Source organism: Coffea eugenioides, chromosome 2 (genome assembly GCF_003713205.1).
Source record: "Coffea eugenioides isolate CCC68of chromosome 2, Ceug_1.0, whole genome shotgun sequence".
NCBI lineage: Eukaryota > Viridiplantae > Streptophyta > Magnoliopsida > Gentianales > Rubiaceae > Coffea > Coffea eugenioides.
This window is the reverse complement of record NC_040036.1, coordinates 76416807-76439782: the sequence shown is the minus strand read 5'-3', so window position 1 is coordinate 76439782 and position 22976 is coordinate 76416807. Positions and strand designations below refer to the sequence as shown.

At 36.6% G+C, this 22976-nt stretch overlaps 2 protein-coding genes across 4 annotated transcripts; one reads left to right on the top strand and one right to left on the bottom strand.

The window, feature by feature from the left end:
• Positions 1-548: 548 nt before the first annotated feature.
• On the bottom strand, positions 549-7895 carry LOC113764129 (flap endonuclease 1). 2 transcript variants are annotated; one of them, XR_003467485.1, is made up of 18 exons: positions 7831-7895; positions 7609-7725; positions 7444-7502; positions 7172-7231; positions 7014-7067; positions 6861-6909; positions 6658-6705; positions 5896-5961; positions 5712-5762; positions 5373-5492; positions 5225-5309; positions 4509-4590; positions 4139-4253; positions 3992-4048; positions 3855-3901; positions 3724-3778; positions 1727-1860; positions 549-883 (listed from the first exon to the last, which is right to left on the bottom strand). XR_003467485.1 is itself a non-coding variant. In XM_027308192.1 (18 exons), the coding sequence occupies exons 1-17, from the start codon at positions 7840-7842 to the stop codon at positions 2966-2968; spliced, it is 1251 nt and encodes a 416-aa protein (XP_027163993.1). In that variant the 5' UTR covers positions 7843-7895; the 3' UTR covers positions 1780-1860; positions 2951-2965. The 2 variants fall into 2 exon arrangements, 1 of the variants encoding a protein (XP_027163993.1); XM_027308192.1 differs by lacking the exon at positions 549-883 and adding an exon at positions 2951-3139 and having other exon boundaries at positions 1780-1860.
• A 10584-nt stretch (positions 7896-18479) lies between these two features.
• On the top strand, positions 18480-22185 carry LOC113762236 (protein NRT1/ PTR FAMILY 4.5-like). 2 transcript variants are annotated; one of them, XM_027305600.1, is made up of 6 exons: positions 18480-18709; positions 18796-18907; positions 19027-19244; positions 19433-19855; positions 20618-20745; positions 20858-22185. In XM_027305600.1, exons 2-6 carry the CDS (start codon positions 18838-18840, stop codon positions 21861-21863), a joined length of 1845 nt encoding a protein of 614 aa, XP_027161401.1. In that variant the 5' UTR covers positions 18480-18709; positions 18796-18837; the 3' UTR covers positions 21864-22185. The 2 variants fall into 2 exon arrangements, with proteins under 2 accessions (XP_027161401.1, XP_027161400.1); XM_027305599.1 differs by having other exon boundaries at positions 18481-18709; positions 18829-18907.
• Positions 22186-22976: the final 791 nt, after the last annotated feature.

The window sequence follows — 22976 nt, the reverse complement described above, 5'->3', positions numbered from 1 at the left end:
GAAGTGTAACCCGACATATGAACATCAATCATCTCACCTCCTTCCCCAGGTTGAGTACGCTAATTACCAACTCCATCTAAAACTTCCCCCCCACCAAAGTACCCATGGTGGTTCGATTGACAATTGAGTTGAAGCCTTGAAGGAGCTCATAAGGTTTTGTACCTCAAGGAGTGACTGCTTTCAGATTGTCTTCCGTGTGATAGAGCCGCACATCATGACAATTATCAAGTGATCGTAATCCAAGGAAATTAAAAGCAAGTACCTGGAATTTATTGCTAACTCTCCTAATCCATGGCGATGCTCTCCTTATGTTATCCACCTTAGCCACTTTTAACCCTTCGAGCCCGTGTGCATAACAACAGACGGAGCTAAAGTACGTACGCCCCTGGTACGAGTGAAGAGAATCTTTTGCAGACAAATCGATGCCTGACTTGCATTAAATTCTTAGTGTTATTAGATTACTGATTAACAAAAATTTGGAAGACTCCTGGACTTGTGCGTATTGACCTTGCGAAGAAGCCACGTGCAAGGACCATGCCATTTCTCCATTCGTAACTTAGGACTTGCATATTTTGGCGAGGAAATCATTTTGTCTTTAACATGGCTACAGCAACTGCCTTCCTGGTATGAAAATTTTTAGACTCAATTCTCGATAGATATTCAAAAGGACTAGCAGTTAGAGGACGAAATTCTCTGACATTGTGAACAACTGTACACTAGAAGTAAAGCCAAGATGACAAAATGGTCTACCAATCCAGAGACACATCATCCTGCAGTCATATTACACATCTCATTGACGGACATTTTCAGCACAACAAGAAACACAAGTTTGTCACACCATCTGGAAATCCCAAGTTTGTTGCGGCATCTGGAAATTCCTCACCTGCAGAAACCAAATCACAGTAAAATGGAAAATTCCAACACCACCCAAACAACCCCCCCCCCCCCCCCCACACACACACAAACACAAACAAAAAAAAAAAAAAGAGGAAAAATTGTGGGCCAAATCATGATAATAAGTTTTCAGTCCAATCCTATAGAAATGAGAGCCTAAAATGGAATATCTTGAACTACAAATTGCAATAACACAAAGACTACTGCAAGTATCGGCCAATGATGAAGAATGCTCTGAACCAAGCATGCTTTGCACAGAGAGGAATTAACAGGAGAGGATATTATTTTCGAGTACATGGAAGGAAAGAAGAGATTGGTGTAATTCACATGGTAAGTGGAAAGCACAACAGCAGATATGATAATTAAGTGCAGACAAGAAGGCATGACGCAAAAAGCTTCATCAAGAAGCATGACATTACACGAATTTTTGGACTTGATAGTTGATCTTTCATTTCTATTTCACCAGCTATCCAAGAAATGTATACCAGGATCCATTTAGATCCTAATTTTTCACGGTCATCATGTCTAAACTCTATCCAGTTAAGTTTATTGTCACTTAAACAGCATCTTAAAAGAAATCACACACATTCCAATTTCCATAGACCCACAATTTGAACTCTCCAGTTAAAGCTATTAAGTATACTAATTACTTTTCTGAATAAATCGCGCAAAGATATGTATACGTATTCTAGTTAAACAATAGATTTAAGATGTTTCTACAGTAGCACACTCACATTTCTACCAAGAGGTTGCTCATTGCAAAGATGTGACAAATTTAAGAAGCAACAAAAAAGAAATAATTACTAATGTTCATTGTTGTAAACAAGTTTACCTTGCCAGCATAGAACTGGCTCCACAAACCAATTTGGCACTTCAAAGGAAAAAAATGACTTATTTCTTCTTCTTTCCACCACCAGACTTCGACTTCTTATTTGTATTCTCCTTTTCAATTTTCTCCGCTGCTTCCTGTGATCAAGTTGGGAAATGAAAGCAAATGAATAGTCTTGAAAAGATAAACAGGAAAATTTTTCATAAGGTGAAACAAATTTGCGATCATTTCGTACTGAGGACGGTATTATGTATGTTTTGGTAAAGTCAACACAGAAATTATCAAACTGAAGGGATAGGAAAAGAAATTTTCAGCATTCAGATTCCCATATGTCAATTTCATGGCTACAAAAAATACATGTCCCACAACTTACAAGAACACTTGATAGAAATTCCAAAGACAGAGCCACTGTTTCCAAAAACCATAAGGCCAGAATTGGCCGCACTAAATAAAGGATGGAATACTATTTGATGGGTAGGTACCGCCTAGCAACAACTCTCTCAAATGTCAGAATCAAAATCCTGATTAAAATGCTCAAGAATTTGCAACCATAGTTGTTCAAATCTATCTGTGCACTACAATGGGCTTCCTTCAAGTCATTTTACCGCCTGCGATTGTTTTATTTCAAGAATATCAAGAACGAGGATCAATCAGTCAATGAGAGTGGAAAATTGGCAACAAAAGAGACTGGTATCCAGCATAAAGTGTCTGGCTTCTCCCAACTGAAACTGCAAAAGAAATTTGATTTGCAGATGAACTAAAGGCTATTACCAGGTTGACATTTAGCCTTTCAAGAGAAAGTTGAGATTGCAAATTGCTAGTTTGTCTTTTATGTCCTTAACTCCACAAGTGATGCAGAGAGCTGGCCAATGAGCGCAAGCCTCTACTCAACCACAAATTTCAACTAGAAAATGTGAGTCTTGTACCTGTATAGTTTTCTCTTTTGATGATTCATTCCCTTTTTGTTTCCTAAATGTCAGCTCCTGAATAATACAACTGCCCACTATTCTGGCCCACCTTGGCCTCAAACTTACAACTCTAAGTTCTCTCCTCATAAAATTCTTAAATCTAACAAGCAGATCATCTATTATGCAAGTTATAACTCATTATGTTCTATAGCAATCAGTACTAGTATATTGACCACAAATATGATTTACTTGAACATAATTTCAGAAATTATTTATAGATTAAGAATAAAGATAGAGAATAGTCAAGAGCTAAGTTCACCAAGGTTTTTCAGGTTCACGTGCCGAAGAAGCCAACTCCTGCTAAAAGCAATGACTGCTTTGAGCCAATATTCGGAGTTGGCAGGCCAAAGCGGCCAATGACCCTGGGCCTGTATTTCAGAGTTGCTTTCCCAAAAATCATCTTAAGATTGACTTGAGACTTAGGAGATCCAAGGATGCACTTGGTTTCCTGTGAACCAGTACATAAGAGATTACTGTAACCAACAGTAAACTCATGACATTACAATCCGAAGAAAAACTCTCAAACAAAATATCTAATTTTCAGCTTTTTTGAAGAAGCAATGAAGAGAGGCAAGTATAATCAAAGAATGATTCACTATGATCTCAAAAGGTGGTCTGCAGAATAAAGTACTGAATTCTTGGGCTTTTAGTTTCTAGGTATGTTATATCAGACCAACTTGAGGTAATACATATAAAAGATATAAAACGTACAATTAGTATATTAATTATGATCCCTAACAACTGTTTTGAGGTATTTTGTTTACTGTTACTCCAAATTAATTCCAGTAAGTGCAGCACTCTGATGTCGAGCATCAATACCAAGTATCTTAAGCAAAAGTATTAGGAGACCAAAGTTAAACATGCTCATACAGCCACACGAGGAGCAGAAGAATAAAGGACAAAACAAGAACAACATCACATTGAGTTTGCCAGCGCATGATTTTCTTTGTCGAAAAATATTGTGGGACTGCCAAATGAAGGTCTTACATGGACAACAAGCAACAGACAAATGGTCTCAACGCCGAATAATACCTTTCTTTTAAGAGGCGCTGATGTGTTAGCAACTGGTTTGAAGAATGATTCTAATCTGCTCAAGAAAGACACTAATAAGTCATGATTTCACTAAAGCAACAATATTACCAATCAGTCAGTCAGTTCCATACCTCCCCTGCGAAGACTTGTTCTTTGCTGCCTTGATCTTTTCTATTGACTGAATAAATCAACATTTGAGTTTGTAATGTACACAAATTCTGAAGACTGAATTCAAACATAAGCAACCAAATTCTCATCATAAGCATACCTTTGTAACTCTGTCGATGCTGAACCCATTTTCTTTTACCAAAAAGTTTATAAGTCCCTGAAACCAAAGATAATCCCTAAGCTGATCAATAAATAGATATATACGACAATAATGACCAATCTATAATTGTTAATTGAAGTAACTCACTTCTTCATCTGGAGCATTCCACTTGAAATCAAGTTGGTTTTCATCTGTGACAACTTCTGGTTCTTTGAAGAGCTTCCTAGCTTCTTGATATGGCCAATCATCTGGGATTTGGTATCTGAAACATAACAGGTGAAATTGAACTTCAATTGCATATGCAAAGTCAAATGCAACCGCTTGTAAAGTGAATGCAGGAAGAAGTGAAAGGCAGTCAACTAAGGAACATGATGCAAATGAAGAACATCAAACTTTGAGATCTAGGAAATGAGAACTATATCTTAAGATCCAAAATCTAGATAACATATTCTCCTGGCTTTCCGTTTTTCCTGAAACCACAATTTGACAAGTTTCAAGTGACAATATAAATATGTACCTTTCTCTGTTTATGTTCTCGATTACGCTCTCTATTGAGCCATGTTGGCGAATGAGCTTTAAGGCTGTCTGGCCACCAATACCTGATGCATTGAAAATCAGCCCAATATAAGTATGCAATTTTGTTCCTAGATAGCCCAGGGATGCACACAACATGCTCATATATTAGATATCCATGTGAAATTATTGAAAAGGAAGATGAAGAAAAAGAAAGCTAAACAAAAATCTACAAACTTCTCAGTTGAATTCTTGTGCACATTTCCCTTTAAACTAAGACAAATTCTAGGAAAGATATGCCCATTTCCCACAGTATGGATTTTCCATAGTTTGGCAACAACAAAAGCATTTTAAAAGTGATGTTACTACAGCAAGAGAAAGATTAGAGTGCGCAAACCAGAAAATATCCATCTTCCTACATGCATATGTTTCCAGCAAAAACTTCCCAGTCACATTCATGTCAAGATACATGAATTAGAGGTGCAAGTTGTGAAGTCAAAACATTCATTAGGTCAAAACCTCCCAGTCACATTCATGAATTCATGTTTCCAGCAAAAATTCTTTGTCTGAAGTATGTTAAGCTTTCCTTTCTGATATGTTTTTCAAAACAAACAGAAGAAACCCAGATTTTAATTTAAAAATTCTAAGAAGCTTGACAATGATGGTATCAATGAGATGTGTGAAGCCTGACAATGATGGTATCAGTGAAATGTGCATTACCTCTAATACTGTCACAATAATCACATCCACAAAGAATGCACAAGTCTATAAATTGATCCATGGTAAAGTTCAACTCCTCCAAAACCTGTAGAGAAGTACATCAGTTGATGTCTCAATGTTGAAAATTTGTAAAGCGGGATTCTGATACCTTGGAAATTTCAAATTCCATCACAGGGATTTTTTTGGAGCTAGGGTCCATTAGATGTCGAAGAAACTTTGGAGCTCCAAAAGTTAAGGAATCCATGTCTTCAGAGGCCACAGCATAAACCTGACATTCACAGATGTATGATCTTTCCAATCTCATAACAAAGAGAGCATTAATTCCTGTTCCTTCTAATCATTTCCATGTAAGGTGTTCACATGGATATATTGGAAGGAAGCAATATACAAATGGATATATTGGAAGGACACAATCAAAGAAAACTAACTCCCAAAGATGTTATGTTGGTGCAAGCTGTGAGACCACCATTAAGACCAAGATACTTGCCTTTCCTGATTTGCAAAGTGCAGCACATTGTGCCTCTGCTTCTGAAGTGGCCTGACATAACAACAGAGTGGAAGGCACTATAGTCAAAGATATAACTTGTCGTGCTCTTAGGAGAAAAGTCAGCACATATATGCAACTGGCAGGCATCAATTTAGAGAAGAAATATTTTGTTTCACTGGCTCACCTCAATCACAGGTACTCCCATAAGTCTAAGGAGTTTCCTGCAGTCCTCATTATGTTGTTTTGTAACCTACACAACCAAAATCAACATGAAACTGATAACATGCTTAACTATATACTTCAAGGAGTTTAGATCTTCTTGTTTTAAAAGAAAGGACAAGAATATCAGCAATTACAAATATCATCTGTTAACCCTAAAAATAGATGCATAAGCACCTAATTGAAGAATTGGTTAGCTCTTATTGATACTGAATATCGATTTAACTCTGAGAATTGTGTACAGGAGCTTCTAACTTCAATAGTTGCTGTAGGTACACAATACTGTTGTACACTCGCAATTTATATTATCAGAAGTGTATACACTTTCCTCTGTGACAACCTGTCTAATCTCATCAGTGAACAGTATGGTGGAAGGGCTTTATGCATTTATTACTCATTGGGATTTTCAAAAACAATTAATCTATGCAAATTGAACTTCGGCTATTGAACCCAATAAATCAGTATTTCATTCCCTGGATTCAACAGTGACTACAACCTCATCTAAAGCTTGGCATTTTCTAACAAATGCATTGAATTGTGAAACTCAAGAATGATTTCTGTATTTAATCTTCCTTTTTTTCTTTTGTTTATTACTATCTCTGCTATAGGCTGCCAGAGAAAAGGGTTGGAAACTTTCATAAACAGCAGAATGATCAAAGACCAAATAAGTACAGATTGACAACACCGTTCTACACCATATAACAACCATAAAATGTTAATAGCCCACCTTTACTGTCCTCTTACTGAATTTCTCAATGTCTTCCTTGTTGCCAGTCTGCAAGAAGAAATTGTGGGGGAGAATTCAGCTCTTAAAACGACAAGATACTAGAATGATGCTATGAAAAGGGCAAAGTATAAAAGTCAAGAATTTTTTTTCTTTTTTCTTTGGCAGGGTGATTGGAGGCAAAATTATAGTTCTGTTATGTTAACCTCCACAGCCTCATCTAGATCCTCCGTTGCATCTGCCCTCTTAGAAAAACTGCATATCCATATCAGAGTCACAAATTTTGATTTCCGGGAGGGAGCATTCATTCAAAAAAAAAACTTCACAAGCAACATGAATAACAGTATAATACAAAATACCGTTTAGCAAGCTCTTGTTTCTTCAAATCTGGTGGCTTACCATCGAACACATAGCTAAAATTTGAAGGCAATAACAAGTTTTAGCATATGTAATAAACTTCTGACCAAATAAAACAAAAGAAACACAAAAATCAGTAAGGAGAAGATTAACAAATTACACTGGCTTAATTCCAGCTTCCAAAAGCCTAATTGTCCGCGTGAACATTCCTACCAAATGACTTAAAACACACAACGCAAAACCACATCAATAAACAGTTATAACTACCAAAGACTGGTAAACTTTTGTTTAAGAGTAAAATTCAACAAATATTTAGCATGAACGACAGACAAAAAAAAATTTCCAAAGACCTCTCTCTGCATATTTCACTAATTTGCTAATTTTCTGTTTTCGGCACATTATTGTCCCAAAAAAATGTAAAATGTGAGTTACCTAGTAACTTCTCCAGCTTCATTAGTAAGCATTTCAGTGCCGCTTCGCCCAACGACAATCTACAGTTTCATTAATTACAAGGCAAGTTTAAGGCTTTAAGCTTAGCCAAATGCATTTATATCCAGACCAAGAAACAACAAAAATGGGGGTAGCTAGTGTACAAACAAGGAACTGATAAATGCTCATGCTCGCGTCAATGGCGATTTTGCGGCCGAAGAAGCTTTCGAATTTATGTTCTTTCATCGCCTTCGGAGCATTATCCGCTAAAAGCTTCGTTAAACCCTAAGCAAACAATTCAAAGGAAAAATTAGGAAACAGAAAGTTATGAAGCAAAATTAAGAAATCAATTCGCAGAATAAGTTGACAGAAATTAGATCGACATCCAACCTTTATGCCCATGTTTGCAAGAAATTGGGATGAAAATTGAGAGAAATCCTCTGTTGAGCGACTCCTGAAAGGTAGGGTTTTTAAGGAAACTCTTCCCGCCTCTTTAGCCTTTTATACGTGGCCAACGGGTCAGTTGAATTTAACCGACTTGAATTCTTTCCCCGACCTGTCATTGACCGGCTCTGATTAATCTTGACTTATTGGTCTCTAATTAGTAATTAGTACTCCGGGTTCCACTTCTCCTTTCTAACTTTTTTTTTAAGTGATTATTTTTTTATTGAAGCATTTTAAGTGATTTATTGGAGTACTAGAAACATGCATTTACTAAACTTACCTAAGACATTTACTCGATAGTATTAGGTTTAGGAAAATAGGAAAGTTAGAAAATATGAGTTTGAAAGTCAAAAAATATCGGTCTATCTATTGAGTGTCCGTTAAAATATATTTTAGGTATTATATATTTGAAAATATAATATTAATTAAGGGAAGTAAATAAATACAAGAAATGGTAGGTAAAATTAAATAAAAAATATATATATATATAAGAAAGGATAATAATGATTAGTATGTGTGTATATATATGGTAACTTAGGTGAATATTATGTGTATTAACGGGTGCTTGTAGGACACAGGTTAGAAAAACTCAAAAGATATTAATTAAGTACTACTAATCCGCTTATGATCTATCATTATTACATCTCCTTATCTCTAAATTTTATGTGTGTCCATCCTTATTTTGGACAAAGAGAATAATAGTAGTGTCATCTTGGAAACAAGGAAAGGAGAGTTCTTAAGATTTCACATGAGCGCAAAATGTAGAAAACCAAACATAGCCCCGGATAAGCAGTACCAATGCTGGAGTCCGGATTCTTGGGTAGGAGTAGGCCTGTCAACGGGCCGGGTCCGGGTCGGAATTCATTATTCCGGACCCGGATTCGGCATATCAAATCGGATCCGGATTCGACCCGTTTATCCGACGGGATCTTCTACTCTATGTTCCGGATCCGGATCCGACGGGTCTCGGATCCGGGTCCGGGTCTACTCGAAAAAATTATAAAAATTTATAATTTCTAATAAAAATGAGAAAAAAATATATTTATACACTAATTTCTAACTAATACAAAAAAAATCAAATAAGAAAATAAATCAAATTGACTTTACTCAAATACACCACCCTAATCAAATTATATTGATAAATATATATTTTAAATCATTAATCAATTTATATCCGAATCCGGGTCTAATAAGGGTCGGAATACTATATCCCATATCCGACCCATTTTTTGTTTGACAAAACGGATCCGAATCCGGGTCCGGGTAACAGAATTAAATCCCTACCCATACCCGCAATAATTTCACGAATCCGGGCCGGATCCGGATCTAGACCCGGACCGTTGACAGGCCTAGGTAGGGGCCAAGTCTTAAATGTAGAAAAATATTTTATTAAGAGTTTGATTTTTTTTTTTCAAGATGAATTATATTTCACATGAGCAGGCGGTCAAGTAAAATAGTATGAAATTTTATTCATGCAATGTGGAAGATGATCAACAAACAAACTTCCTTTGGTTGTTTTTGAAAAAAAAAATCCCAAAATAAATCATTGAAAACACCCTCAAAACATCTTAAGAACACTTAATTATCTACAATAAAGGTTAATTATATCTATCACTATAATTAAATTTTTCAAAAATACCTAATTCATTCATATGCAGCGTTAACTCGGCTGTTTGTCCTTTTTCGTGATACTCTATTCCATTAGGCCGGTCCATATCTGACAGAGGCCTGTTTTTAGTGTATGGTAGCGTCTGGTCTCTTGGCTGAATGAGAACTCTAAGTGGTAATAATAGGCCGAACTAAGGATAACAAGCCCAATTCTGCAGGCAAGCGGTATCATGACAGTTTTCATGTCACATACGTGTTTTGTTTGAATAATCAACATTTGTTTTAAGAAGCAAGATTTTGATCTAGTGATTAAGATTAAAATTTTAAGATTTAAAGATTCTAAGTTCTAATCTCCTTCTCCTTCTTCGCCCCTTAAATCTCATAATTCTCCCTTTTTTTATAAAAGTGGGAATTTGCCCCACATTACTGTCTAACCCAACCCTTTACCTTACCTTAAAAGGAATAGGTATAGGTTAAAAGAGAATTTCTCTAGAAGTCTTGGCTTTGAAATTTATCTGCTTTTTACCTTGATACCATTTGTTAGCAAAAATTTTTGTCTAGGTCTGATTCTTGGAAAAAAATGCTTTGAGTTGAGTTCAGTTGGCAATCTATTCCAAAGTTTTTCTAATTTAATGAGCATTAGAATGCAATAGAATGCATAGTTTTGCATTATTATGCAATAGAATGCATAGTTTTGCATGGTATTATTGATATGCAATAGAGAGCTGCAGTAGGGAGTAGTTTTAGGTTGTTATTCTCAACTGTCCTGGAGGTCTAGACTTGCATACTCATAAAATTGAGGAGGAGGAGGAGAAGAAAATAAACCCTGCTTATGTGTCCAGTTCTTATGGTAGAATACAATGTGGATACATTCAAGAGGGTCTTTAATCTCCCATCCCATGTTAATCTTTTGGATGACAACATATACATTAGCAGGCAAATCAAATGTGTTTGGCTGTGCTGCGTGACTTGGTAGATCAGTGTCTTTGCATGGACTTGCAGCTCGGCTCTTGGGCCTTTTTTAAACCATAGCAACTGACAGGCGAAAACGATGGATAAAAAATATTAAGAAAAAAAATGATTCAATAGGAGAAGGCACCTTTTACTGGGGTTTTAACTTTCTTTCGGCGAGACTATGTACAGCATATAAACCTACCAAGAGCATCATGAGTTGAGAGAGATTCCTTAGACATGGTAAATACACAGTACAGCAATCAGTCTGATCTCAAAGCACTGGTACAATAAGGCTGCAAACAATTCTTTGAAAACAAGTTAAAGGGAACAGGTTCAGAAAGCTACTGTGGTTTGCGAATGGGATATACTCCAAAAAAATTCATATTCCTGTCCTAAATGGGGACGATTCATGCCATTCTACATTGACTACAAGTTTACAGGATCTATTGTAGCCAAATGGAAAGTTTCAAATAATTGTGAGCTCCTCCAGTTGCCTGGTCAAATTTTCCCAATTTCTAACATGGTTGATTTGCTAAATAAACTTGAAGTTATGTTGATCAAGTGATCAAGATGTCCATAGGATTAGCTCCACTCAGCAACTGAAGAAAACTTAGTTAATCAGGAATGATCCAATAGGATTTTATGTATCTGCGGTGAAAAGAAAAAAATTCTACTCGGGTAGCTGCTAACTTATAGGTGCGAATTTCTTCTTCTTCTTCTACTTTGATTTTTGAGAAGCGTCGAAGGTTCATATAGATGATTGATGTTCGAAAGAACCAATCTTTAGTCGAGGGACAGATAATTTTACCCTTGGAACTCAAGGTCAAAGAGGCCTCCAAGTCCACAGAAAACACCCTCTTCTTTCACCTCCCCTAGGTCTAAATAAGAGAACCTGTTAAGGCATTTTTCATACTGAAATTAAGATCTACTCCAATTGCTATACATATGTTCGAAGAGAAAGGGACAGAAAGTTCGTTCAACTAATTTACTAACAAATGTTATCAGAGCATGGTAAAGCACTGGGAGGGGAGAGATTCTTTATTCCGGTTCTCTTTGGCAACACAGATTAATACATAGTAGAGGTGATCAAAAGCTGAAAAAGGCAAAATATGTAAGAAGCAAAATCACAGGAGTGAGAAGCAAAATGACAGCAGTGAGGGCAGTAGCCCCATCTTTCTGAAGAATAAAAGAAATTCATGTGTTTATCTGATGGCTTTGTTGCACTTTTCTGAACTGGGTCGAGTACAAGGTTACATCAGCTATATGTTCTGAATCAGTACTTAAAAGAGAGAATGCTTTACAAGGATGGGCAAGAGATGAATCAGCTTTTATAAACTGTGCTCATTTCCTCTCGCATGTAATTGAATTAGTTCTTTTTTCTTCTCCCAAAATATGAACCAGCTTTCATATGCTTGGAATCTCCATGTGCTCTCTGATCACCTTTATTCCAATCTTTTCTTCCTTTTCGGTCTTAGGAGTGCCAGAGACTCCTCTTGTCATGTCTATTTCATTTTGCCAAAGTATGCCATCTTGTAGAAATTCATGTCACCTATCGGCTATCAGCATCGAACGTTATGAGTGTCGTCATTAAATTGTATGTGTATGAAAACATATACCTCTCTATACATTCTTCATTTTTGCACATTTTTCCTTTGTGAATTGTGGATTATTTACACTTGGATCTTAATTGGAAGGACTTATTGGGCTCTTTATCGGGAGAAGAAGTTGTTGTAATTGAACTCTGATAGGAGTATTTGGTGTTATTGGGCCTTTCCAACTCAAACGCTAACTCAAGGGTGAGGTCACACGTATAACTAAGTCGAAACGATATGGGATTAATCCAACAAGTATGCCATTACTTGGAGCTACAGAGTTCATTTATGATTTGGGAGGAAAAAAAATTAAATGTGCTGTGCTGAGCCCTGATCCTTAATTTCTTCACACACTTCCCGCACCTGTTTTATTAGGTCTGTCAATGTATTGTATCAAGTCATAGTCGACTGATATTAGTTTCATAGCTAATTGCCAAATTGATCTTGTTGTTTTTAATGCATTCATGTGACCTTCTATTATTGAGAATCTGACTACCCTGATGTTCTTAAATACAGTGATATGTTGCCTAATTTTCTTGGCATTTTCTTACTGTCTATTCAGAATTGATCACTGTAACAATGACCATTATTGATGCAAGTGTCCTCGTCCCACCTGTCAAGATTTGTTAGTGAGCAAAAGAACAGAAGCAAAAGTTTATATGGAAATTATTCATGATTAGGAACCAATTATATGCATGTCACTAGGAAATCTTATTACCGCAAGGAGCAATATTAATTTCAAAAGTTTGTGCAGCTACAGGAGGAAAGCCCATTATTTGATCAATTGTGTTGATAAAGATAAAGTTAGTGGAAAGTGAGGGCAATGAAATTTCGAAATCTTGTGGCCTTCAATCTCTTAAAATCATGGTGGATTCTGGATGAGGAAACACAGAAAGAAAGTTAAAACGTGCTAAGCTATAATAAGATGCATCACTAGAGTGGGGATGCCTGCGCATGTTAGTGGGGTGAAGAAGAAGTACTTCTACTTAAAAAAAACAACTACTATTGTTGGACCACATGATAGGATATGGAATTCTTTACCGGATTAAGATCATTGTTGTGCTAGATGTTTATGCACTAGATTGATGGGTCCAACTTCTTGAGAGGATTTGCCATGGAAAAAACTAACGAGCGAAATTCCTTTTTTCTTTACCATGGTGCAGCTAATCCTTATTCCATCCCCTGATGTGCTCCTCATTGTTAAAAACTGTAATCAACCATTATTCTGCAACCTCATATCCATTGGTTTTTCATTTCTTTCTTTTTCGATTTTCTGCATGGCTTAAAAACTAAGTTTTAATTTGCTTGGATTTTTATATATCTTGTACTCGGTTTTGTTGACAGCATTCTTCATAAAAACAAATTCAGGAATATATGTGTCTGTGTGTGTACTTTTTCCAGGTTCATAGTTTAGAATGGCAGTGAGAGAGAACAAATCTGACTTGAAAGTGCCTTCTGCAGATAGACTGTCTCATTTTACATTTGCTCAAGTCTGAGGTTGATTCTGGGTAGCTCAGTTTTGTCTCTTTGATTGTCACAATTGGTTTTTAAGGTCTGACACAAAATACTTCTTTCCGGCGCAGTAAAAGTTCCTTGATCAGAACCATATTTCCCCATTTTGGTTTTTTCTTTTTGAGATGCACAAGTTTGCAGAGAAATAGATAATCCAACTTCCTCCAACCGACAGAACTCCGAAGAGGGGAATAAAAAAAAGAATGACTCAGAGAATTGAAAAAGAAGCAAAGAGCAAGCTGGTTGTGGATTGCTTTCTGAAAAGTAAAAGGCATGAAAAGGTTCATCAGGTACTAGATCCTAATGATATCCAGGTTTTCTTTCTTAAGGTGGAATCCTGGATCAACAGTTTAATTATCTTTTCCGTTTTAATAGTCTACCATTGTTGATGACCAGAATATTCAAGTCTTACATTTCTGCACAACTTGATTTTTCACTAAAAATTAACAAAGATTTTGATCTGTAAGATTTTGTCGAATTATATGCCAATCCAATTAGAAATGTACAATGTTGAATAGACAAATAACATGTTAGTCATTGCACCAGATCATGAATTGGCAATGATGATTTTAAAGATCTTCTTTACTTCAATGTGTAAAAGCTGCTCGATAAAAGAGGCATCTGATTCTGTTTTGACAGCACTTTTTATATAGAATTGCAGTTTCAAGATCCAGGTACAGATGTCAAAGCAAATAAATGCCTAAAACTTTTTTATCATATATAATTGCAGGTGTACATGTCAGTGAGTTGGATTATCTGTTATAGCAGACCGTTTTTGTTTTGCACATTTATCACTAAAGCTACATCCAACTACCTTAGTACCTGCAAGAATTGCAGTAGCTGCCTGAATGTACATTGTTCCATCTGACCATTTGCACAAAAGACAGGTCATCCACCCCAAATGTCTGATGATATAACTGAAGTAAATAAACCTATGAAATATGCTTTTCTATGTGAAAATCAAGCAGATAAGAGCATGACCAAGAACTCCAGCACCTATGTGATGACGATATCAATAAGGGCTGAGAGTGAGATTGTCCTTAACTGAGTCACAAGAGGCAGATTCCATCATTCTGGCATATATGGAACTCACAATGCTATGGCTGCATCTGCTCATTTATATGTTGTCATTGCTTTCAATTGTATACAACATATTTTTCACTCATGCATGTTTTGACGTGACTTAGCTTTGTTTGGAAAGCCATTTTTCCCCAGAAAATTTTTACGTTTTCCATTAACACATTTCCAATCACCTTTTTATCTCACATAGCTATTATCTTATAATTGATTTCGTCCTTTATAATCTTGTTTTATACTGTCATAATGAAGGGTTAAAAAACTACAGTGTCTGCAATGTGTCGTAATTTAAGTTCTAGAAATATATATATGAGTTTGAATTATTGAAGCACCAAATAGCTATTGACCTCAATCTCTCAACTTGCTTATATTCGAAATCACAAAGATCCATTGAATGCGATTTGTGGATTACTGTATTTATTAGTTTAAGAAGAAGATGAACATCGATCAGCATCATCCTCCTAACAAAAAGGAGGTGCATGTATTCCTGTGATTACAGGAGAGCCCTTTTTTTCCTGTTTGCCCAAGAAAGAAAGAGACTACTCAACTTGCATAGTTGCACGAATGGATAATAATTTGATTTGTTAATACAGGAAAGGTTAAGACCACATCCATTTTAGGTTGAAGGTGGTCCAGAGTGATGAGAGAAGAAGAGCTACTTTAGTTCTCCATCCTTTCATTTCATTAGCTTTTTCCTGTATGTGCTCATGTTTTGGCCCCAAACAACTTCTTTAGGGAATAGCTTTTGTGACAATAGACATCCCATGTAGAGGTGGGCGCTAAAGGTGCTAAATCCATTGCACTTAAATGTCCCTACTTCAACGATCCCTTCCTCCACAATCTGGATAAGGCAATCAATTCAAGTTTAACTTGGCTACTGGGGCAAGCCACAAAGACTGGAATACTATATCTGATGAAGAATTTCAAGACTTGCTACTTACATGGCATGAAACAGGAGAAAATTTTCAAGAGGAACGTAGACTGACGGATTAATAGAGTCGTGTTAGGAATTTGCTAGTCGTATATTCCGCGTTTGGATCCCAACAGGTTGAGACTCTGTATGTAGGTATACAAGATGTCGTTCTACCGGGTTAAATGAATTGCATGTGTGCATCTTGCATCGCGGGTCTAGTTCTTCAATTATTTGGTCGATGTCCAGCTATTGTTCTCCTTTTGACTTCAATTAGAAACTTTTCAAATCTTTTTTGGACACATCTTTAGTAGGGGGGTCCTGATATTAAAATTATTCTGGTTACCAAAAAGATTGCTTGTTGATCACAAAGTCACCATACAAAATTAGGAATCAATCTTCCCACTAAACCCACAAAATGTCATAATCACCATCCTATGATTAATACTTGATATTCAAATCTAAGAAGAAAAGTAATGTTGAGCATATAAATTCAAGATTCAACCTGCTGCAAAAGTTGATGGTATCCGGGAAGCAATCAAAGTTTGCCAAGTAGCTTTGCGGTAATAGCCAGAAACTCCCGGCCGGGAAACGCCAACAAAGTTTAGTAGAAGAAAAAATGTTCATTTTACAAGGAGTGTAAGATTTTTTTTTTAGAGATCAAAACACTCTTTTCAAATTCAAAGCACAATGGATTGAAAATATCGAGATACAAGTCATGTGTCGCCTAATGTTCAAACCTTGAGAAAATTTAGAGATTATATTAGCTTAATTTGTTGCAATGGCAAAGATGTAACACTCACTTGCAAGCATTTAGGATTAGTTTAGATTAATATACGAAGAAAAAGGATGTAATCTTATATCCTTTGGTGGGATCACGTGGATGAAGAACAAAACAAGATTTGCTATTTTCATTTTCTTATTTTTTTTCTTGTTTGTTTGTTTTGTTGATTTTTCAAAGGTCCCAATATCAAATAATGAAAGATGGTTTGGGATGGTCTAGAACACCCAATAGTTGTTGGTCATATATCATGCTCGATCACTTTACCTTCATTCAAATGTTTGAGTAATTATTGACAATAACGGGTCTCATGTTTCATCCATCCCTAACCTTGTCCGCACATAGGTGTCGTTTTGGCACACAGGTATGGTACCTACATAAATAGAGATTTAAATTATGTGCACGCATCTCATTCCACTAGGCCAAAAATCTTTCTGTCTAGTCCAGTACTATAGCATTGAAAGACAAAGGAAAAATATATTCATAAAAAACGTAAAAAATTTTCTCTAGAAAACTGTAATCCAAACATGTACAGGAAAGGAATGAGACTATGAGTGGAGGTCAATAGGGGCTTGAAAATGTTAATATTATTGTGATTCTACACAAGTCATTGAAGGGCAAATATGTATACATTTTGTTTCATCTGTAAATGTGTGCAAACAAGTATATCTGTGCGCATGAAATTGTGTGTACGTGTGTGTGTGTGTGTTTTTTGTTATGTATAGGCCCCGTATGGATGCATGGATTAGCTGTTTTTTAGAACATTTTTAAAAAATTTTACTGTAATAATACATGTGGAAAACTTTTATCGTATGTTATTGAAGTGTTTTTAGAGGTGTTGTGGAGATGTATTTTGGGGTATTTATAGAATTTATATTTCCTTTGGAGTATTTTTTTTTTAAAAAAAAAAATAACACCACCACCTCCTATCACAGCTACTAACCCCTCCTCCTCTCTCCTCCCTTCCCCTCCCTCGCAAACCCCACCCCTCTCTTCCCTCATTCTGACCTTATCTAGTAGCGACTAGATGCAAATCTTGTCCCGACCAACTAGATCTGCATCTAGTCATGACTAGATCACAGCCAAATTGGGGTGAGGTGAGGAAAGGAAGGGTGGGAAGGATAAGGAGAAGGAAGAGGGAGGGGAAGGAGAGAAGAGGAGGGACGGGGTGGTAGTGATGGTGGCGGCAAGTGGTGGTGGTGGTGGTCGGTGGAAGAAGAAAAGGGTGGTAGGATTTTATTTTATTTTATTTTGTATAGTTGTGAGTTGTTTTTAATATATTGTATGGATTATATGTTTTTAGAATTGTTTATGTTTGTGTATTAATATAACATTATATTTGAAAATCTAGTTTGTGAAAAATAGGTCAATCCAAAGAGATTTTCTTAAATTTTGTAATTAGTGCAAGAGACGTAAAAAGAACTTGTGTAAAATACTTTTACACTTCGGGGAGAAGTTGTTACGGTTTATACACAAAATTTAAACAAGTCATTTTCTTGTGATCGAAGACAAGATCTTTTGACTTCAAAATATCAAACCAAGCAGAAATGGAGAGAAAGGGATTGCTGAACAAACATGAGTATGGAAAGGGATTGGTTCCTTCATGTTAGGCCATCAATTCTTCATCGAAATCAGATCCAGTTTATGTACTGAGAGATCTTGGAGAGATCATCCGACCATACAATTTTGCGATCTTTATCAGGACATTCTTACAATGATGACTATACATAAGATTGTTCACCATTTATGAATTTGGAGGTGACAATATTAATTTGAGAAAAAAAAAAAAACTTGAACATATCGAAGACTGTTAGATTTATTCACTGTTCAGTTGAATGCTACTATTGATTTAGACGAAGATGGACCTAAATTTGACCAAATAGAGAATGTTTCAGAGAAAAATAAATTAAAAGAAATCCCTTTATTTGAATGAAAGCATTTAAAAAAAAAAGATACCTGATATGGGGTATCAAACAAACAACTGTAATTGGTGGCTAGTGCCCACATCCCACATATCTATCTCCCTTTTCCACTGAGGTCTCTTGTGAAAGTGAACCAACGGACTTAGCTCAGCTGCCAGCCATATCTTAATCATGAACAAAGAATCGTGAACATGGAGAGAGAGAAATAAAAAAGAAAAAAAAAAGAAAGAAAGAAAAGACTGGAGAGAATGTGAAAACAAGGAAGAGCTAGCTAGCTAGCAATCACTTTGATGCACGTCCAACTCGAACGTTATATACAAAGCTCCCTTTAGCCTTATTATAAGTTAGCATACGTTCAAAAACACATGCATTTCCCTCCTGCCAACACCATCACCACAAATCCCACCAGCAGTTGGTCTCTCTCTAACTGCTAAGTGAAAAAAAACTCAACCAAGTCCTAGCAGCCATGGTGAGTCTTCTTCTCCTTCCAATCTCTAATGAGGGACACGAATGCCATCGTTAAATGATCGGATATTAATCATCTTAATCGCATAGTTTTCTCTGTGTTGTGTCATGTGATCTGTACAGGAGGATGCTATGAAGTCTGATCAAGATTCATCGAGCATGAAAGGGAAAGGGGGATTTAGAGCTGCCTCGTTTGTTTATGGTACGCATGGGAGTTGGGATGGCGATCAATTACAGCTAGGACAACCTTAATTAGTTTGTGTTATCGATCGACCTATGTTTTTTACTAATTTTTTAAGTGTCGTTTTAACAATAATGTAGCCTTGGTGTCATTGGAGAACATGGGTTTTGTTGCGAACATGGTGAGCTTCGTCTTGTACTTCCAACTCCAAATGTATTTCAAGGTGTCTGCAGCAGCCAACACTGTCACCAACCTCATGGGTTCAACTTACTTGCTTTCCATTTTTGGTGGCTTTATCTCGGACACGTACATAAACCGATTCAAAACTTGTTTGATTTTTGGAGTATTTGAATTAGCGGTATGTTTCTACCATTCTAATACCTCTTCATAAGACATTGATTGCTTCATATTGATAATTGACATGATCAGCAATAACCATTCAACTCTAAATTCCTCTCAGAGACTAATTATGATTCCTTAAAATTAAGAGTTTAAGAGACATTTAAGTCCAATGTACTTGCACTTCTACGTTTCTAATACCTGCAGGCTTTATTGCTGATGACGGTTCAAGCTCGTTACAAGGATTTGCAGCCAAGCCCTTGTGGGAAGTCAAGTTGTTTAGCAGGTAGAATAGCAGTGATGTTCTATGCATCACTTTCTTTGGTAGCAATGGGCACAGGTGGGGTAAGGGGCGCTCTTCCTGCCCTAGGTGCGGACCAGTTTAATCAGAAAGATCCAAAGGAATCCAAAGCTCTTGCCACTTATTTCAACTTTCTATTACTCAGCTCTACCTTGGGAGCAACAATTGGAGTCACAATCATTGTTTGGGTGGCTACTAACAGACATTGGTGGCCTGGATTTCTGATATCCCTCCTTGCAACCCTTGTTGGTTTTATTTTTCTTGTGTTGGGCAAGCCTTTCTACCGCCTTCAACTTCCAGGAGATAGCCCCCTCCTAAGAGTTATACAGGTCCTTCTTTGTCCTTTGAATCAAGACAATTCTATGCAATCAATCAGTTCATAGTAGATATTTTTCAAGTCTGATCGTACTATTTCTTGAATTCGGCCCCACATTTTGAAAAACAAAAAAAAAAGGGTCTAACTTCTTGATTACAGTTTCCGGTCTGACCTTTAATTGCATATGCAATCCTTGAATTTTTAGTCTGTTTCATGTTTGCACCAATTAGTAATTGAATGTTAAAATTTTGTTCATCATTTGAGCTTTTGAGCTGTGCATGACATGGATTTCTAAAGGATAAAATATGCTAATAATTCGCATTGACGTATTTGTAAAATGCTAGTATTTCTAAATTCTAAAGGATGGCACTGTGAAGACATGGATATCTTATTCCTAAAGGCTAAAATATACTGCTATTTTGCATTAACAGCTAATTAAAGTGAGGAGTTGCTATAGCCAATTCGCATATTTCTTTCTAAGATTAGCCAAGCATGACTGAAAATCCACAATTGGGTATGTATGACTATTAATGTTATACATGCTACTTGACCGTAATGATTGTTTTCTTCTTTGCCCTTTTAAGATACACTTTTCATTGAGGACCACAATTTTCTTTTCAAAAGTTATTCCTCATTCATTCACTTGAAGAAAATCGGAAAAAGATAAAATTTTAATTTTTAAAGAAATGCCACAATTTGAAGCGCAAAAGGGAATTAATTGGTTTCTGGGCTATGTCATGTTTAAGTGAAAAATTGACTTCTCTTGGCGTTACAGGTTATAGTTGTGGCAATTAAAAACCGAAGCTTGCAACATCCAAGTAGCCCCGAAGAACTTTACGAGCCAGAGGACAAAGAATCATCAATTTCAACAGATCAAAAGATTCAGCACACTGAACAATTCAGGTCAGATTAATGCCTGATGATAAATCTAGCAAGCCTGGTATATATATGTATGTATTCCCTCTAAGGTTTATCTAAACATATGATGGTTTCTTGATTTTATTGATCGAATCAGGTGTCTGGACAAGGCGGCAATACTTCGTGACAGCAATACCAAGCCAGCGCCCTGGACAGTTTGCACAGTTACCCAAGTCGAAGAGGTTAAGGTTCTGACAAGAATGTTGCCAATCATAGCCAGCACAATCATCTTGAACACATGTATGGCGCAACTCCAAACCTTCTCAGTCACACAAGGCTATTACATGAACCGTTTGCTCGGCTCCTTTGAAGTACCCGCACCATCAGTTCCCGTGATTCCCCTGGTTTTCATAAGCATCCTGATCCCCATCTACGAATTCTTCTTCGTCCCATTCGCCCGAAAGATCACCAACCATCCATCCGGGGTCACGCAGCTTCAGCGTGTCGGGGTCGGGCTAGTTCTCTCAGTAGTCTCAATGACCGTAGCTGGATTTGTTGAAGTAAAGAGGAAAAACCACGACCTGACATACGGGAAGCCCGTACATGTGGTTTGGCTGTCATTTCAATATGGGATTTTCGGCATTGCAGACATGTTTACTCTCGTGGGATTGCTGGAATTTTTCTACAAAGAGGCGCCAGTGGGGATGAGATCGCTGTCCACATCATTTACATGGCTAACACAGTCCTTCGGGTATTTCTTGAGCAGTATTTTCGTGGATATCATCAACTCTGTTACGAGGAGGACAACACATAGCAAACGTGGATGGTTAGATGGGAAACTTTTGGACGAGAACCATTTGGATTATTTCTTTTGGTTCTTGGCCATTCTGAGCCTCCTCAATTTCTTCAATTATCTGTACTGGGCTTCATGGTACAAGTACAAACAGGAAAATGTCTCCAGCAGTGCAGATGGTATCTGCTGGAGCACTAACGCTATGTGTGCGCCCCAATCTTTGTCTGCAAGCGGTGTGCCATTGTTCAAGGAACCTGATGATCAGGCTGATCAGAATGAAGCCAAGAAGACAAGAACAACAGCAACAAATGGAAATGGAATCGTTGGCAATGATGAAAAAAGTACTGAAGAGGCCAACGGCAAGAGCTAAATAATTTGGTGAAATGTGGCACGGGACAATGGCAGAAGATGCCGTAGTACATATAGTTGCTTAAAAATTTGAAGGAGGTCTAAAGATGTTGAAATTTTTTTTTTCTCTTTTTCTTCTTTTTTTTTTTGGGTTTTTCTTTTCTGGGGTATGTTTTGATTGTATGCTTGTTGACATATATTTAGGGCCATAATTAGATTTTTGGAAAAGTGGTTGTTTGAGGATTTGACCAGGATATCCCATTTAATTTAATTAATGGAACTTTGTACTACTTAAGAGCAAATCATACAAATTGCAAAGTTGTGCGGTTTTCCCGCAAGTTTTATTCTTGTTTGATCACTTGCAAGTTTTTACATTTTTGGCCTCTAAAACATCAAATTTTGTTCCAGTGTTCTTGATCCTTGAATTGGTTTCTTATTGAGAGTGGGAAAAAAAAAAAAAGAAAAACTTTGCCGTTCATTTTGAACTTCAAGGAAAATTGAAAATACTTTGTAACTCAATGGCTCAATTTCATTGTCTGGAATTTGGATATTAAAACCCAAAAAGAGTTGAGATTCAGGAGTGGCTCAATTAGCACGGACTTGTAGGATTTGGAAGCCTGAACTGTGATGATTGAAAAGCTGCAAACTCTCTTTTTATATGTGTTGGCCCAACGAGAAGTAGTAAGGGCTGATTGGAAACAAACCTTGTCCCATATTCGGTGGTATACCCAAATTCATTTGCTCCAAAGTGCTTGGGTGCTTGACCCAATACTTAAAGGTGCATATGTTTAACAACTAATCAATGGGCTTCATGAACTTTTGCTATAAATGCAAGTGCATAGCAATGCGTCAGTAGAACAAAGCCACTCAATGTAATATACCAAAGGGTGTATTTGATAAAACTGAGAGATTGTAATACGAACTCTGAATTCATTAATTTATTACTAAATTGGTGTGTATTAAATATGATACATTTGAGTATATATATCACGTTAAGTAATAAGTGAATAATAGCTTAGCGCTTATTTTTTGGAATAAATTTGTTTAGAAAATTCAGTGCCACTTAATAAATTCAGATATTCCATTTTTGTTATCAAACGCATCTGAACACATGTTCATCTGAACATGTTAAAAT

Coding starts and splice junctions, on each gene's coding strand:
- LOC113762236 (XM_027305599.1), top strand. Junction 19,245..19,432: donor TTGGAGTATTTGAATTAGCG/GTATGTTTCTAC, acceptor TAATACCTGCAG/GCTTTATTGCTGATGACGGT. Junction 20,746..20,857: donor CAGCACACTGAACAATTCAG/GTCAGATTAATG, acceptor TGATCGAATCAG/GTGTCTGGACAAGGCGGCAA.
- LOC113764129 (XM_027308192.1), bottom strand. Junction 7,232..7,443: donor GAAGCTGGAGAAGTTACTAG/GTAACTCACATT, acceptor GTGTGTTTTAAG/TCATTTGGTAGGAATGTTCA. Junction 3,902..3,991: donor GCATCGACAGAGTTACAAAG/GTATGCTTATGA, acceptor TGATTTATTCAG/TCAATAGAAAAGATCAAGGC.